General features: G+C 35.6%; 1 protein-coding gene across 2 annotated transcripts in view; it reads right to left on the bottom strand.

The window, feature by feature from the left end:
* The window catches only part of SLC25A21 (solute carrier family 25 member 21), a 221,302-nt gene that overhangs the window by 85,379 nt on the left and 116,199 nt on the right, over positions 1-19,724 (bottom strand). For both annotated transcript variants that reach the window (XM_072338791.1, XM_072338792.1), the window contains exon 2: positions 17,078-17,126. In XM_072338791.1, coding sequence (XP_072194892.1) covers positions 17,078-17,126 — 49 coding nt within the window. The remainder of the gene's footprint in view (positions 1-17,077; positions 17,127-19,724) is intronic.

Below are 19,724 nucleotides of genomic sequence, written 5' to 3'. Positions count from 1 at the left end.
GAGGAGATGTTTAAAGATGTGGCAAAAGCGGTAAGAAAATACCATCCTGAATGGCTGAACAAAAACAATATCTCAGGAACTAAAAAACTGCATACTTTTTTTTCCCACTTATGCTCTAATTAAATGAGATCTATGTGAAAACCTCAGGAGTAACAGTAATTTGAACAATGCTCCTGACAGAACAATGGGTATGACAGCATAGCCAGAGCACTGGGCATTTTCCAAGTGTGCTAAGCAGACGGGAGATGCAGGAATACATTGAGGACACTGCTAAGACTTAAAAAAATCCTGTACCTCGAAGTGTGCATAATTCTGCACCTGCAGCACAAATATACATACGGCAATGATTATAGACATGAGTCTATTTGAGTTAGATTTTTTTCTTTTTGAAATTACTGTGAGGAACAAAAATGTGCCCTTCTATCTTGTTATTAGAATATTAGCTGCAGTACTTGCACTGGGATCTGGCAGATAGACCATAAAGATCTTGGTTTGTTACAACACAGTGCAGTTGAACATTGTGCAAGTGAACATATTGGAAGAATGTCTCATGCTTCTAGTATTTCCTGGAAGAATTACTGAGGCTTCAATAAAGAATTACACCATAGAGATTCAGAGGTCAAGACACTGTGTAGGTTTTGAGAAAGTCAAATCCAAATCTGACTTCTGAATCAGGAGAGGAAGAACTTGAATAGGTTCTCTCCCTTCATACCTCTGTGTTATGAGGTTATTGACTATTCTAGGCGAGAGGTTAATCTGTTGATTCTATTCTGAAATTAAGTTCCTTCACCGATGCTTCAAACGTTTCACTGATGAACATTTAATTTCTATTTGTTTCAGAAATTACATATTTACTAAGTGCCTTTCAAGATTTTCACTGACTCTCAGAATTAGCACCTGAGTATTCAAACATCCCAGGACTGCTTCTCAGCCCATCATACTTCACTTCAGTGACCATGAAAATGAGGACAAATAGATCAAACTATGGTGAGCTTCTGTTTAACTACATGACGGAAACCAGCACAGCTGGAGGCAATTCTTAGCAAATTGATCAAAATTCCTTTACCTTAACTCCAGCTTAACTAATAAATAGACTTACATAATTTTCTGCAATCAATCTAAATGTATTTGCAAAATTAGTGAAACTGTTGATCTTGAAATGTTCACTAAATCTTAAGCACATGAATTTGAAGACCTTACATAGTTTATCTTTCTGCCAAACTGAAAAAGAATAACAGTTTATAACAAAATCTTATTAACTAAGTAAACACTGTAAAAGGTACATGTTCATAATTCCTTTGCCTTGTAACAGAATGGTTTTGCTCGTGCTTCACAGCCCCCCTTTTAACATCCAACATTAACTTTTGACGTTTGTACTCTGTTCTCTTATTTAAATATATTTATGTCTGGAAACACACTGAAAGTCTGAACTGGCTGCATGCACGTTGATGTGCTTTTGCCATTTTCTATAAGCACTCTTCATCCAACAACCCAGCCATTTTCTTAGATATATGAGTTTCTTTTAAGGGGTTTTTCAAGTATTCAGTGAACAAAACAATCTTGAATTCCCTTTGAACATAACAGGCATTTGGAAAATATAAGGATAATACACCTTTTATTTTTTTTTTATTTTTTTTTATTTTTAATGTAATTGATCTGCCTTTCACCTTTTCCTCGATTATTTCTGCAGTTGCAGACCATCAAAATCTGAAAGTAATAGAAATATCCTATTTGCTAAAATAAGCGAATACACTGAACTCTTTTTTTTTTTTTTTTTTTTCCTCCTAAAAGCCCATGTTGCAGTCCCTCCTAAGGGACAAAAAGTAACAAGAAAAAGGTGGAGTTTGAACTCAAAGCAAACATAAAAGCTTTCTTAGAAAAAAAATCAATTACATACCCCAATTTGTTTTGCCAGCAGCCAAAGGAAAGCCTGGCTAGCATGTCTCAGGATCCAAACACCTTAGATCTACATGTTTCACCAAATTCTACATTATGGCTATTTCTAAGAAGCAAACTAACAATTAGAGACACCTGTTAAAAGTGCCTGTGCTCTGTTCACACTTCATGCAGTATCTTAAAGTGACAGCATGTTAAAATGTCAATACAGTCCTTTTACACTATATGAGTATTTATAACAACAGAAAGTGCAATTAAATTCTCTCCTCCTAAGTACTTGTATTCAACTTGGTTAGTAGACGAGAAAAGCATTTAAATAAACTCGATTACAAGAAAAAACTATTGAAAATAAATGCTAAAACACTACAAAATACAGAATTACAAAAGACATGGCCAGACAAAATTCAGTACCTAGATTAATGCACTCTGCCTTATGTTCTGGCTAAGCACATATTTTTTTTCTATAGAAATAAGAATTTAGGGTAGATTTAGATTTAGAGTCAATTTAGAGTAAAATTAAAAAATATATATATAGAAGTTTACATTTATGAAAAAATACTTTCTTACAAAATTTATCATAGACATCCATGTCATGAGGTCATGCCTATGCAGATGGTAAGTGAAGAACATCTAAAATCCTCCAGCTCTATTTAAATGCTCAGTGGAGTGTGAAGGGTCCCTTCACTTTAAAAATGTTAAATATTTTCTAATCAAGTTGAAGTCATGGATGTATAGAACGTATCACCATGAAATTACAGAAGATCACTTTTGTCTCACCCATAGCAGATGTATGTAACATTATTCTGATCCACAGGACTGTGTGGAATAGATTGGAAAATACTGTTATTTTGCAGATAACAAAATAGACTCTTTCTAAAGGCTTCTGGCTGTTCACATCAATTGAAATGTAGTGCAACTGCACAAATATGTCTTCCATGAGCACCTGTGAATTGGCCTAGTTCTGCACAAGTTTTATGATTTGTCACTCTGTACTGAAGTTTACATTATCCTTAAGCAATGTGACTAAGTGGGAGGAAGGACTGTGGATCAAGCTTTTCAAAGCTGTTTCTTGTAGTTCCATTACAGTCAGGCAAGCCAAGAACAGTGGAACTGTGTTAACCCCAGCACACATAACACAAGTTTGGGAGTTGTTCTAATTGATGCTGAATTCCTATTAGTCACAAGGGTCTGTCCTGGCAGCCACAAAAAGCTGGAGTATAAAAGACATTCTGACTATTGACTTCTTTCCAGAATTACCAATTCCCATATAAGAGTTTGTGAGAAACAGGTGAAGTAGAGTCATTAATCCACCTCTATACCACCTAAGGATTTCTGTTCCATTAGGAAAATTTTCCAGTGCCAAAATCTCCCTCAAGGTCCCCTGAGCAGTCAGAATAACATAAAAAGACAAGACTATTACTTTGTCCTCTCCTTTCAACATCTCTAATTACTTCTAGTATATATATTTCAACAAAGGCTGGAAAGTGAGTAAGTAAAAAAGGCATCATTAATACATCTAATGAATCTCAAAATGATAATAAATCTCACTGCTGAATTATGTTTGGACTTTTAATTCATGCAATTTAACAAATATTAGCTGTTTGGTTAATCAGTGAGTGATTTTGTGATGTTTTATGGCAGTTTCTATAGGAGAGTGACCTGAAGATATTCTCTGGGTAGCCTGGTCTGGTGGTTGGTGACTCTGCCCATGGTAGCCACGTTGAAAATAGATGATCATTATGGTGCTTTCCAACGCAGGCCATCCTATGATTCTATTATGTGATTCTGTATTATTTGGCACTATTAACCTTGTTCCACAAGTGTGATTTTCTCCAGGATTATCTTGTTGCTAATGGACAAAATGCACACAAGCATGGTACAGACATCATCTATTTTTGTTACTTTTCTTATAATAATAATAAAAATAAAAACATATGTTAGCTCTTGTATGCATCCTATGTCCACTCTGTCACCTATGCCAAAAAAAAAAATGACTAAGCTCCACTGTAAATATTGTTTTGCAGCTTTTTGAAGCCTGCTTTTTTATTAGAAGCAGAATTCTGCTCTGATAACTAAAACCTAATTCCTGTGAAATTTAGACTTGATTATTTTTGTGATAATATTAAGTATAGAAGATCATAAGAATATCTGTCCTAATTATTAAGATTTTGCCAATAATCAATAAAGGGTCATTAGGGCAAGATGACAAGTCTGTACTCTCTCTGTACTTCCAGTGTCCATGGTTCTGGAGCTCAAGAGTCTTAACTAGTCTTTGCTCTCTCCTTTGTGACAGTGTGTAGCTGTTAGAACAAGTTTTATTCCTGGAACCATACTTATTTCTATTCCCAGGCTTGCTTACTAGGGTGGGCAGGCCAGTGCATGTTCCATGTTTTTCACATTTTTTCAGTAGAGTTGATTGAAAAACTCACACCAGTGTCTGAGAAGAGGTCTCAGTTTACTTCCTTCCTTGATCCTCTCTCTGGAACTACACTTATTCTCTTTTCATCTTTGTTGAATTAATTTTTTGGCTGAGTTAGAGAGCTGAATCTGCTGAGTGCAGGGCTGGTGTGAGGGCATGTGAGACTCCTCATAGTAGCCATGAGCTATAATCTGCAGAAGCTGTAACATGAAATTTCAACCCTAATTACATGTTTTACAAAGTCAACAGCTTTTTGTAGCATGCAGTCATTTCTTATGGCAAAAGCTACAAGTGTATAATTGCACAATTGTCAAATTGTGCAATTTTATTAACAAGCAACTTCAAGAATCTTTTATTCATTCAGATTTGGCAAACTATTTAGACATGTTTTAAGTATTCCAAACTGATAAATAAGAACTCTGAAGAAAAGGAATTAATTTACTCCTGATTTAAATGGCTTGAAGCCTCTCACTTAAGCTGTTCCATAAACAGTTGATCTATCTAGGAATTCAATTAAAACAACAAAACAATCACAACAAAGGAGATTTCACCCTTAGTTCCTTCTTTCCTTTTCCTGTGTGGTGCTGCTCCTTTCCCTGTGGTAATTCTAGTACTCACTAAACACTTCTATAATAACCTGATTCAATAAGAAATTCATAAAAAAACAGTACAGTTTCCAGTAAATTTGTCTTCTCCTATTATGCTGTGTTGCACAAAAGAATGCACTACAATAAGGTCTACAGCTTGCACAAGGAGATTTGCTGACATAGGAGGAAAAATGTATCCCGTTCTTTAACAACAATCAACTGTAAATTTGGTATTTCTCATCTAATGAAACTGAATACTAAATTTCAATATAATCCTCAATTTCATGAGGCATATACTGTAGAGTGTTATTGTACTTGATCTGCATAAGAATAGAATTGTCAGCTGTTTCAGTTCTCAGGTATGTCAAATTACTTGGACAATTAAAAAAAACAATCAGAAAATGAAAAAACAATAAAGAGAAAATATGAGAAGGAAAATGATGCATTTAAAAATTCACCTTCCAGGGATTAAATTAGGAAAGTCTTTTACTTATCTAACACTTTTGCCTTATCTTTATTCCTCCTGTAGTGGAACTCAAATTATGCCTTAGGAGGAACAACAGTTGCTTTCATCCCTGCGTTTTGTATTCTAAGGGAAGATACAACATAATGCACTAACAGAAAACAGAAAAAAATGGCAATGAAAATGAAGTTCTTATTTAACTTGGTGATGTATTAAGTAAATACGTAGACATCTCTGATTAGGATGCAGTTCTGAATGACAACTGAGCTGATTTAATGGTTATTTAGTGGCTGCATACATCTTTTATGGATTAATTTTCTGACATGTCAGTAAGCTGGATCAACGTTTCCTGAAGTTTTGCATTTTCTAGGTCTGATTAAGGGAAACAGTGAGGACACACTACATGCAGATATGAAGAGAGCGGGGCAGCTCATGATTCCCTATCTATGAGTAGGACTGACTTGTTCATCATCAGATCACCCTTTCACCAGATTAAATGCAACGTTACACTATAACGTCAGAGTACACATGTATGCTTTTTATGCATACTGTTAGCATACAGTTTGGTGATTGCTACTGACAATCTGTGTGGTTTGCTCCCTTTTCTGCCCTGGTACTGCCTGTTATGCAAGAACCATTTCAGAAAACATAGCTAGCAAAAAAAGAAAAAAGAAGAAAAAAAAAAAAAAGAAAACAAAAAGGTGATGAATTGATCAACTTTCCACTGAGCTATCAATGCATGACAGTGTAAGCATCAAGGGGTCAAACGCAATACCAAAATAACTGAGCTCAAACTTTGTGAAGTCATATTTCCAAATGAAATATGTCCTTCTTCAGTTCTTTCTAGGTAAATAAACAAACAGAAAAACATTTCTACTTTTTCTTTCTTTCTTTTGTAATTTGTATTCCACATTAGTAATTTCATAACTATGTAATTGAACTTTTCCATTTTGTGGCTGACTTACTTGGGGAAATATCATATCATGAGACAGTAGAGGTGGCTCTCTGGAAGACTGGCTGCTCTCTGCAGGCACTTTTCCCATCCCTGAGGCACTTTTCTTATCCTTTTTCCTCCCTTTTACTGTCTCTGCCACGTCTGACTTCTAAGTTGAGCTGATTCAGCTCACTGATGTGCTAAATAAAGAAGAATCCAACTTGAATTCTGGGAGAAACCAATGCAATCAAATTTAAAATCTGGACAGGTGCTACATGGATAGTACCACATGCAGCACTTAGAAGACTACCTGCCTTATCACAGTTACAGACATCGAAGCACATCATACATGTGGGCATCTGCAGCACTTTCTAAACACTTCATTGCAGACATGCGCATGGCAGCCAGTACAAGGGATTCTTGTGTATTCTTTTGTCACTACCTCAAATGCAGGGGAATAGATAAGAATGAGGGGATGGCAGAACCTTTCGCAATTACCAGCAGTTAGTACTGCTGCAGATCAGCAGTCTGCCACTACCTGTCAGGGACCAGGGGCCAGTCAGGCCACAGACACTGAGGCCCAGCCTTCTGGCAATGCTCTGGGGCTGCTGGCATTGTGCTCTGCTCTGTGTGTGACTCCGGCTGTAAAAGTACAGTCTGACCCACTGTCTTCTTGCCAAGGAGTCATCAAGTCACTACAGCCTCACAGCAGTTAAGAACTTGAAAATATTTCCTTATTCCCTACTCTTCTCACCCCCCCCCCCCCCCCAACCCCCCGTGTTTTTGGTTTTTTTTTTCCTCCTGAGAAATAAATTCAAAAGACAGCTCTTTTGTGCCAAGATTATTTTGGAGATGGTATTTTCTTTGCATCCTACTCAACATCAAGACTTTTTTCTCAAAATCCCCCTCAGACCCAGAATATACAGTGATGCATCTGCTTGTAAAAACATACAAAGAGCATAGTTCATAAAGATATTATCTCTTTATTTATTTATAGATTCACTTGGCACTTATTGGCCTAATGTAGTTATTTTAAGGACATACTTAAATATTGTACTAATGGCCAACTTCTCTGACAGAACTGTTGGCATTGCTACAGTTACATTGTGCTTCCAACAAACACACTTCTCTTCTGTCTATACTCTCTAAAAGCTAGTGCAAATACAAGTAAGAAAAAATGAAACACGAAGAGGCAGAAAATTGCTTTTAAGGTTATTATAACTGAAGTTGTTAAATGGGGGTTTTCCATACTTCAGTTACCTACTGCTCATTCTAATTCATGACTAAGTAATGACAGTAGTAAACAAAACTATTTTTATTTTATTTTATTTTACTATTATTATTTGTTTTTACTACAAAGTAATTCTTTGCTTCTTTTATTTTAGGTTTGTTCCATCCATGGTTAGAAATCAGGCATGACAGTTGTCTAATGCAATATTTTTGTCCATGGAGAAATCAGGCATGACCGTGTTCTACCCCTGACTGTGATCTTAACTTTTTATATAACGGATAAATCATTAACATCTGCTAATAACTACCCCAACTGATTTGTTAGATTGTTTTAAAATAATCTTATGTATACCATGGATGTCTCCAACTTGTAGCCTAACTAACCTGTCCCAGCTGCTTAATCCTTATTTTAAATATCATTTTAAAATGCATGCATACTTAAAACTATCCCATTTCTTTGTCTCCAGACTACTATTTAAACTGTGCTAACATCTGGTCATTTTCACTCCCCAATTCCCATTTTAAATACTTATTTTCAGCATATATTTTTCTTGTAAATAGAATCCCATGTACTTTATCACCTCCAAGCCCTCCACTTTCTCCTTTCTGTTCTTGTTCTCATTCCACTCTCTCCCTCATGGTTTCACTTGACTCATTATATTTTAAATGCAGGATTGATGCAGATGGAAGATTATGTAAAGAGTTTATTTGATTATCTACCCTAATTTAGACTTTGGAAAAGAAAATACGGGCATGTCTAAAGGGAAACATAAAGAAAAGGAAAGAGGAGCAATGTACAGTAAAGGAGGTATTGGTTGTTGTTAGGGATGTAATTGCATAATGAAAACATATGAACATTAGAAAATCCTTTCTGGTTCTGAGAGCTGGTTGGCTATGAAGGAGTCCACAAAGGGAATTAAAGGGCACTTGTCACCTGGCACACCCTAAAATAGACAGGACACCAGCTGTGGATTGGGGCCAGGGAGCCAACAGTGGTTGGGACCTCTGAACAGGAGCAGAAAAGCTGCCCTGTTGTCCTGCCTTAGAGGAGGAGGACAAACAGGAACTGCCTCAGAACTAGAAAACCCAGAACTACAAAAAAGACAGGAGAAGAAAACAAAGCTGGTATTCCAAGCTGCCTGGGACCTAATTCCATGCCAGGGATTTATTCTTTAACAGAACAGGAGGAAAAAAGGGGAGGGGAGGCGAGGGCAGGTCAGGATGGGCTGGGATGCACATTTCTGAGTGCTGTCACAGCAGTGGCAGAATAGAAAGGATGAGTGTAGGCTGTAACTTCTTGCTTGGAAACTGGCTGCAAGTTTAAGCCTTGAGATTACACTGGCTTAGTCTAAACTGACTTCTGTATAGTTTTGGTGGGACTCCTCATTGCCATAAACACACAGATAAATAGGCAAATGTATCTTCTGTATTCAAAATGAATAAAACAGATTCATAAGTGGGCACTGGGTCATTTTACGTAACTCAAAGAAGGCACATTACTACATGTGATAACAATTTAGATTTTTTTTTTTTAACAGAAATCAAATGTAATCTTGTGCGGATGTGAGAATCTAAATAAATAAAATAATAAAAGATATCTGTTGTGTTTAATGAAAAGCAAAACACATACTAAAACACTACAGGGTGTTTTCTGCATAAATGTATATGTTGTTCCTCAACTCTTAGCCTGACCTCAGCTGACCCACATATCCAAAATATTTAAAACTGAATTTTACTTTTAGTCATGAACATGACTCATCATTACGATTTCTGATGCATGTATCTGTCCTGCATAAATCTTGAGATACCAGAAAGAGAATCCAAGCAGCTTTATATTCTCTCTTACTTCTTTGGTAGGCTCTAACTGGGGAAGCAGCCAACTGTGGGATGAGCATAATTTTGAGGACATTTCTTTTCTAGATTCTCTCCTTTTTCTTCCTCTCCCCATCAGACGGATCAGAAAATAATTATTACATCCTATCAATAATGCATGACATTGCATTACAGTTCTGGAGCTCTTTTTTCATATTTACTTACTCTGCCTGCAAGAGTTATCTGCAGTCTTATGCTATGAAAGGAAGTACTTTCAAATAATTAAAATAAAAACAAAAGGAAGGGAACGATTCAGAGCTTCCTTGGATTTAAAACAGGAGTCTACAGTGTGTAAAAGGACAAATTCACTCTAGCAAAACTCCCCAGCAGATGTACAGACTACAGTTTGAAGAGCACTAGGCGACTTCAAGTCAGCTGTGATTCAGCTTCACTCCAGAAAACAAAAATAACACCTTCCACAACTACTGAACTGAGAAGCAAACATGCAGTATACCAGCAGACATTTCCTCTTATTAGCTCTTTTCTCAGGCATTCTTTCTCATTTGCCTTCCGTGGGAGATGCCCATTTGCTTCCTTTTCTGAGGAATCTCATCCCACATCTATCACTGCTTCTCCCTTCCAGAGACAGCTTTGGCACTTACCTCCTGAACAGTGACCCACTTATCTTCCTTCCTACAGAAAGGCACTGGCCTACTGCACACCTCTAGCATCCAGATTGCTAATTAGGCATCCAAAAATTTCATTTATCTAATAACCTTATAAGTAGGAAAAATATTCTTTAACAAATTACTGTTCTATCTTAAGAATGTTCATGACAGACATGGCTTATTTGGTGGGTGTTGAAAAGTCCAATTGTTACAGCACCCAAGTTAATAAAAAAGTAGAATAGTTTTTTGTACATCTAGAGAAATGGCACAGGTAACACATAACCATAAGAGTAATAAATCTTGCTTCTCTGTAAAATGGAAATAGTTGTTTCAGTTGTTTAAAAAAGCACCTACAATTCATAAGAAGGCAGAGTAAATAGAATTATAGAAGTACCCAGGTTGGAAAAGACTTTGAAGATCATCAAGTCCAACTGCAGCCTAACCAGTACCCTAACATAAAAACCCTCCACTAAATCATATCCCTGAGTACCACATCCAAACGGCGCTTAAACACATCCAGGGATGGCGATTCAACCACCTCCCTGGGGAGCCTATTCCAGTACCTAACTACCCTTCTGTAAATAAGTTCTTCCTAATATCCATTATAAATAATGGCAGAACACTCAATGAAAATAAAGGAAAAGCTTTAGAGAAAAGAGCTCTGACAGACTGCTTTGATGACTAACGAATTCAATTTCTAACAGCAGGGATAAGCTCATTCTAAAATCAAGAAACGCCATGTTACTTTTTACAAAAATCAACATTGATTTGAAATTGGGATGCCACTAAACTGCTGCTTGATCACAAATGGCACAGTATCACATGAGGAGATGATGAAACTGTATTTATACAGTTCTTTTTATCCTGAAGTATCTCAACAGACTTTGTAAAATATACATATGGCATGCCTACAAATAGAAAAAATAGAACAACAGAAATCGCTTTGACTAGCAGTGCAAATCAGAGCATCTGTTTAACAGTGCACATCAATACTGTTCTTTAATTCAGGGAAGGATTTAAATTGGAATAGTGTATCTAGCTGGAGCTATTAGCCCATTTGCCCTTATTAATTCCTAACAGATTGTATGTAGAAAGAAAACAAAGGGCAAATGACTGAGTCCTGGATCACATCCACATCCGAATCACTGTAAACTTGAGATAAGTTTGTATTATATAAAACTTGGATCTGCAAAATATTCGAAGTATTTAAATGCTGAAATTCAAATGCCAAAAACAGTATCAGCTACAACAAGCCCTATGAATAAGTGTGCCGAAGGCCACTGATAAATCAACTAAAATTAATCTCAGGGAAAAGCCTTGACATTTGGTTGAAAGAAGGACAATAAGTTGATTTGGTCAGGGATTATGTTTACTAAGTATTTTCTTCCAGATGAAAGAAAAGATTTCTCAGGAAACAATCAGATTCAATATATATCTACATATTTAGAGAGAACAACATCATTTACCATGTATTTTCAACATTTTCAAAGCAAAACTCTATTTTCCTGGTTAAAAAGAAAAGGCCAAAATTCATTGTTTTTCTAGCATTCTTCCAGGAGTTCAGCCCAAAAACAGAATGCTGAAACATTTAGTATCCTCATAATTTTCCTAGGATAGGAAGACTGTTTTCTGCTTAAAATTATTATGAATCTAACTAAAGCATTTTGCAACAAGTAACATGAACTTATGCAAACCAAATGAGTTATGATCATTTGGAAATGGTAACATTGTATAAGGACAATGAACTCTTCCTTAAACCATGTTTTTTCAGGGACAGGCTCCACTACTGCTCACTTAAACAAAAGGAGACCAGAAATCAAAGAGGAATTAATGATATAAAGGAAGTAGCTCTTGCAAAACAACAGATGGAATGAGATCGGAAACATATGTAGTAAGCTGAACATTTTTAATAAGACCAAAATGACAGAATTGGAACAAAGGAACAAAATGGATAAACACACACAGAAATCAGCAGAACAGTTGCTAACTAGAAATGGTTCTGTAATGCAGAGTTCAAATTTGGACTTAGATCCCAAATTCTTTTCTAAATGTGGGGCTTTAGATCCATGATGTTGGTCTGGATTGTTACAGTAAGAACAAACCATAAAATCTTGATTTGGACAGGAGGAAAACTTCCTCAAAATTGTCTAGGGTGAATTAATGGCCTTATTTTATATGCTGATATTCTGAATCACACAAGAGATGTAAAGTCAGTTCACATAAAGATCCTGATCTAAAACTAAACTATGTAAAAAAGCATTAAAGTAGAAGCAATATGTACCAAATATTTCCAAGATTCTGAGGAAGCAGAAAACAGCTTTAAGAAAAATAACAGTGAGGTCCAACAGGTTGATCCATAAAGCAAGCTATATGTAGTAATGTATCCTCCTGAGAAACTTAAGTCAGAGATTTTGAAAGAACGCCTCTTAGATTTCTCTCTTGGGTGTTGCTTCCCTAATTGCACACATCCATTCCAAAGTGAGGCCATGTTATAAAGACACAAGTCTGAAAACAGAAGGGATGGTTTAAATAAACAACAACAACAAAATTAAAAGGATTTGGACCTGTCATTATGTGAATTAACCAGAGAAACATTAAAACACTGCCTCCTGAATATACGTTTAAATTGTTTAGACACAAGTTACCCTCACAGTTCTCTTTAGTCTAGTTTGTTACTAAATATCTCCAAGTCCTTTAGATGGTAGTTGGTCTGTGATAATGTTTACCACTCTCTGATTCCACATCCTATGGAATTAGGAACCCTTAATACTCCAGAGAGTAGGGATATATTAGTTGATGTTCCTGAAGTCAGCACAGATCTGGAGCACAGCTTTGTATTAGTATAATGTGAGAGAAACAATCTTTCTTTCACAAATTTGACTCAAAATTTATGGTGATGACAAATTACTGACAAAATGAAGGAGAAGTAAATAATTCATTTAACTCATGTAACAATTTTCCCACTCACAGGACACAAATCTTACATGCTCTGTGAATTGGAAGGATTTTTGTGATAATTCATTATTTTTCTCTATTATTTCAAATCATTTAATCACTTAATTTATTCACAATTTTTCTATTAAACTGTCATATAGATGCAACTGTTAAAAAACTACAAAGTATGGTTTCCGTTTTCATAACTACAGAATACCAAGCTGCATCCAAAATTACTATTTCCATTTTGATATATGTTTTATAGATTTAAAGAATACTAGCAACTAGGAAATTTGCTTTCAAGAATAGTGAAATGACTAGAAGTCAAATAAAAAAAAATAAATACTGGTGATAATTAATGAAAAAGAGGATTCACATGTAAAGGCAATCAATTTATAAAACTGAGGAAATATTAGCCAAGTATTATTTTTGGTCATAAGGTTGGTCATAAGGTCTGAAATGCGCCCCACCAAGAGTGATGTTGCACGGTTAGAGGTGTTAAAATGTAACAGCAAGGAAAATTATCTGCCAACACAGGTAGTCTGGAAGCTAGCAAGCTCCTGGTCAGCAGCAGGGAGATATAAAAAACTTTTTTTTTCCTTAAAGCTACAAGGTGTTCAAGGGTATGGAACCACAGAAGACCATAACCTGACACACCACTGTGACATTCTCCAGTTATCATTTAGGTTTGCCTGTCTGACTCGTCAAACTGCATTAACTTTAACCTGACAGCTCCCTTTAACTCTCTCCCTACTTCTACACAACCACTCTCATCAGCTCTTGCACAAGTATAATTTGTTTTTCCAGCAATAAATGGTTATTAAGTTATGAATTTTGTACATTTGCTCAAACCAAAACGTGTCATTAGGACACAAAGGATAAACTGTAGGTGGAAAAGCACTTTACTGATTTTAATACTGATATAATATATAAGTTTAATATGTATGTGAGACAATGATTTGTCTTACATGTAATGATCTAGCATATGTTTTATCATCCAGATATAAGTGTGATGTATAATAGAGACTCTAAGTTTCTTAATTAAAAAGACCAAACACAACATCTTGGCTGCATCTATACTAGAAAGAACTTCCTTGATACTGTTCTCTCTACTCATACACAGGTAGACACACAAACTCTTACCAAATTCTGCATAACTGAATTGTACTTAGGATGACAAGTACAGAGATTAGGTGCTTTACTCAACCCACAGATGTTATGTTATAAACATATATACAAATAGAACACAAAATTTTGCACAGTGTATCATCGAAAACTATATGTACATATTTTCTATTTGAGAAGAAAGCACTATTTAAAAGAAGAATTGAGTTTCATTGTGTTAAAGTAATAGATTATAGGTTAGGTCTCTCTAGTCAGGCAGTTTATATGGATTTCTTAACTAGTGATGTTTGATGCTATAGCAGAGAAGAAAATTATTTTGACATTTTGATTTAGGAAAAATATATTAAGCATGTGTTTTGTCTCCTTTATATATATGCATTCTTCTAGTATTGTTACTGTAGAATAATAGAATATTAATAAACACAGAAAAAATATTGCAAAATATTGTCACAAAAGAGCCAAACTATTTTCCAGGGTTTCAAAATAACCTTTGACAGGAACTTTCTTTTCTCCAATTTTTTATTAAAAACATACACAAAATAAATATAACAACCAGCACTGATGCTGAGCCACAAATCCACTGCAAGTGAGCTTCTGGCATCTTCCCTAAACTTCAGAATGCTAACTTTGATCAAATAAGATTCTACTAATTTGAAAAGGCCATGGGAGTTTCCACCAAACAAACACTTCATAGAAAAATGCAGGAAACTCCAAACTTCATAAAAAATAAGCAACAAATGGCTCTTTTATAAATCCTTTCACCTAGCCATAAGAAAAAAACCCCACAACGTATATTAGCTGGAAGTAATTAAGAAATGACAGACTATAAGTACAATGTTGGAAAAGACTGAGTGCACTGCAGCGCTCAGAGACATAGCAACTAAGGAATTAAGTAAAAATATACTACAAAACATACTAAATTCAAAGTCAATAATTAAAAACAATGTTTTCTTGTATCCTTTATGAAATGATTAAGCTACTCTACTAGTTTTGAGAGTTTTGAGCCATCACAAAAGGAAGGAAACGGGCACAATATGCATAGTAGAGAATGGTGGTTGAGATCAGAGAATATTCCATTCTTGGTTTTGCCATTGGTTTCCAAGATGTAAATATTTACAAGTAGTGACAAATGGAAACCTCAGCAGAACTACTGAAATCCATGTAATACCTTTAAATACGTCTGCACTAACAGAACAAAGAAAAGCTATTGCTTAGGTACTGCTCACTTCTGCAGAGTTGAAGTCAACTCAATGGGAGAAAAATTTGCTTAGCACCTTTTTTTCACTTGAGTCAGCCTCCTAGTTTCAACCTGAACTGTAATCTGCTTTCTCCCACACACCTATTACTCTTTCACTTTTTCTTCTTTTTTAATTTAATTGTTCATGGACTCAAATTTCACATTTTAAAAGTCTCCTATTTTTTTTATTTTTATTTTTTAATGTTGATAAAGCTTCACAAACATACCCTTGTATTCTTGAATGTTATCCATTTCTAGATCTCAGATCCCTTTTAACAGTATGACTCACAGAAAAGTAAAATCTAGAATAGAAATTGATGGCTTGGATTACAATCTCAATGGCAGCAAAGACATGAGAAGTAAAATACTGATGGTGCATTTATACTGTAAAAGGACATACGACACCTAGTTTAGTATAAAGAGAAAGACATGAGATAATTCATCCAGATATTATAAGAATTCTTACAGCACAGTCTGTCAAGATGATACCACTAAAGTACACCCATGAGGACTACAAGAGAAGAGAAGAGAAAGAAAAGAATTTGTTCTTTTAAGTTTGGTCTTGTATCTGTTTTGCTTGTACTTTAATTTCCATCTTGCTACTATTTGAAGGGTTACAAAGGACCCAGCAGAAACTACTAGGTGTACTGTCTCTATACAGTAATCAAATTATTCCTGATTAAGAATTTCCAGAGCAAATTCCAAGCACTGAGAAGCACCTCCTGCACCCAGTCAGCAGTTGATGTGGACTCAGCCTGCATTGCTATTCTCTGGTTTGGAGCAACGACCACAGATGGTCTCCTGCAAAAAGCAAGCTACATAAAATTTTCTCAAACCCTTAGGTAAACCGCAGAAGAACCTAAAATACATCTGTAGCAAAATGCTGACTAACCAACTAGATTCAGTGATGACTCAAGTCCTCATTGACAGGTTCAAGCATGTTCCAGCCAACACAACTGTTCTCTTCATCATTTGTGGAGGTTTGATTCATCTCCCAGTGAAGCTTTTTTACTTAGGTGAGTGAAAACTACACAGAGGTACCTATATAATATGTATAGGTACTGTATGAAGTACACATGGAGTAATGCTTTTTCTCCTCTTTGTTGTGTGCTTCTACATTCTATGTTACCTTTCATATATGTTAACATTCAATTAAGAATCAGTAAGCAAACTGAAAAAGGAAAAGTATATTAAAAAAACTAGGAGCATAGCTATTCTTCCATCTCAAAAATAACATTGAAAAAAAAAGTATAACCAAATTTTCCAGGTCACTTCCTGATTCATACTCACATAAACAAATAGTCAGAAAAGAAAACTGGCAAAAGCTAAAAGTATGAAGTTACTTAGCTTAACAGCAAACATGAAACACCCCATTTCACCATTTTAATAATTTATATCAGGTCTCAGAGGTCACCGACAATGACTTTGGAGGCAATATGTTATTTCCCATTTACATTAAAAAGTACTACTGCAGATAATATATATATTGGAATCAAATTTAATTGTAGCCATCTTCATACAGGAGGATCTAATTACAACCTCAAAATACATTTCATAAAATATATTTATCACCTTTAGATGACCTCTAATCAGAAAAGTGTTGCGCTATTCGAATTCCAACTGTCAAATGCTGTAGATATAGGTAAGTAAATACAAATGGCATTAAAGACAGAAGTTATCTTACTTGCAGAAGTTCTAGTTTTTTATTTTTTGACAGCTCCTAAACTGGATGTCTTCCAGTTTCAACAAAACCTGTCCAAGCAGAATCTTACCTTGTTTTCACTACATCAAGGGGATGCATCAGGCAAATTTCTACAAGACCTATAAAATAATAACAAAAAGACCTAATAAGCACTTGTACAAACTAATTTCATTTTCATTGACTCAGCTAGTTCTTGAACTTTGAAAAGTGAAAACCTAAAGGTGTCCTTAATGTTGCAGTACCTCATATATTCAACATACTCTTCTTCAATGACTTTAGACACTAAGCTAAGTGATAGTTGTTCACTGCAGAGGGGAAAGCTAGCACATATTTGCTACGGGATCACTTTATTCATCATCTCTGCTCAGCCCTCTGTTTTAAGACCACCAGAAATATTTGGCTGCCATCATAAATGAATACATTAAATCTTACAGAAATTAGTGAAAGAAGGGAGTTCAGGTTAGCACTGACTTCTTTGTCATATGTGACTAATTCTTAAACACACTGATGTTAAGGAAGACAGTGCTGGGGGCTCCGATGAGCCCAATACTAAAGTGACTGGCCATTCTTGAGATGGTTATTTGAGCTGTCAACTTATTAGCTCTTATTCTTGTCCTGTTTCTGAGCTTATGCTTATGTGCTGTCTATGTGTTCCCCCTTCCTGTTCTACCAACCATCATGAACACTTAAATGCTGGGGACTTTCCATGTCCAAGAGAGATGGGTTTGGATGGCAAAGGGAAATTTCTGACAAAAGAAGAGATCTGGAAAATCCCTAATGCACTTGCAACAACTGGCTTCAAAGTTGGCAGCATGGCATATGCTGCCTTTTATTATTTCAGAGAGCTTCAGATGTTTTCTACATATTCTCATGTTTTCTAGACCTGTGTATTTCTCTGATCAACTTCTATACCATTCACACTCCAAACAGCAAGTGTATAAGAAGAAGATATATTTATCAGCATAACAGTGAAAGTACATTTTTGAGACACTCAGAAATGAAGAAACAACTATACAAACGTTTAAGGATTAATAATTAATGAGCAAATTTGCATCTGTGCATCAAGGGTAATAATACAATGCATCAAGGGTATAAAATAATGCATCAAGGGTAATAATACAGAATCTAAGAATCAGAACGGCTTACATTGGAAGGGACCTTAAAGATCATCTAGTTACAACTCCCCTGCCCTGGGCAGGGCTGCCCACCACAGCACCCAGTGGTGCTGCCCAGAGCCCCATTCAGCCTGGCCTTGAATGCCACTAGGGATGGGGCATCCACAGCTTCTTTGGGCAGCTCCTGCCAGTGCCTCACCATCCTCTGATTAAAGAATTTCTTCCTAACCTCTAATCTAAATTTGTCCACTTTTTGCTTTAAGCCACTAACCTTTGTCTAATCATTACAAACCTTGATAAAGACTCTTTCTTGTGGACTCTCTTTAAGGATGAGAAGGCCAATATAAGGTTTCTCTTGAGCTTTCTCTTCTCCAGGCTGAACAATCCCAATCCTCTCAGCCTTATCATTTATTTATTTATTTAAGTTTATGTAAGAAAGCTAGCCTGTCACTGAAAAAAAGTATTGGTGGTTCTCATTCTCATTCTCATTCTCATTGTAGTCAAAAGGAAAGTTAGCCAATAAATGCAAGAGCTTTTAAAAATTGTAGTTTTCTGCTTAACATACCATACATACTAAATACATTATTAATAACGATCATATAGTTATCTTAAGAAAAAATACTCTAAGCATTCAAAGACTGCAAAGATTTTTGCACGACTGCACAATTAGTTCTTCAAGTTAGTAACAGGAGGGTATAAGCTGTAATACTAAAATCTCAACCAGATCCATTTGAACAGTAGTTCACATGAAAGTTTGCAAAGATCTTTAAATGTCTAAATTAAATTATTTGCATAAAATATTTACTGAAAGTTACAAATTTTCCCACTTTTCTACAATTACACTCTCATGTATAATGCTTGCAAAACATAAAACTGGCCAGATAATACCTTACACCAGGCCTCTTCTGGCTGTGTTTGAATGAAGCTATCAAGGTAATATTTGACTATTGTTTTGCCATATTTTCTTTCCACCCTACTCAACACTTCACTTCTGCTGAAATGGAAGATAACACACACTGCATCAGCATTAAATACCTATAAACAAATATAAATATTAACATTAATGAAATTCATTCAAAATCATGTGATTTAATATTTTTAATATCTTTTTTTCTAGAAAGTTAGAGGTGGAGCTTTTATTTCTGAATAGATATATTTATTGCCATAATTATTGCCCAGGAATGACTTACATTTTATTAAAACAAGGACAAATCACATGTCACATAAGGGAACACAGACTGTAAGTTTTCTGTCCTTATTCTGTCCCAGAATCTATAAACTAGTCCACAGCTGCCAACAGGTGCTTTACAAATAGTGTTGCAGTCTAGTGTTTCAGTGCTGGCAGGGAGCATAGCCTATGAGTTTTTTCTTTTCTAATGACCCTCCTCCTTTTCTAACTTCTCTCACCCCCAAGTTTTAGGTCTTCCCTTCTGTCTTGTTTTGGCAGATACAAACTACAGCAGGGGGGCAAGCATGGGGCCAAGGGCTGTTCAACCTATTCTGTTTTTGTAGCATTAATGTCCATTTTGGGAGAAAAGTGTATAGTGCCAGAATTTGGCTCTATTTTCTTGGTCCTCATAGAATAATTTTTAAGTCAGGCAT

The sequence above is a fragment of the Excalfactoria chinensis genome, chromosome 5 (genome assembly GCF_039878825.1).
Source record: "Excalfactoria chinensis isolate bCotChi1 chromosome 5, bCotChi1.hap2, whole genome shotgun sequence".
NCBI lineage: Eukaryota > Metazoa > Chordata > Aves > Galliformes > Phasianidae > Excalfactoria > Excalfactoria chinensis.
Note: the sequence above shows the minus strand (reverse complement) of the source record. Positions and strands in the feature narration are given on the sequence as shown.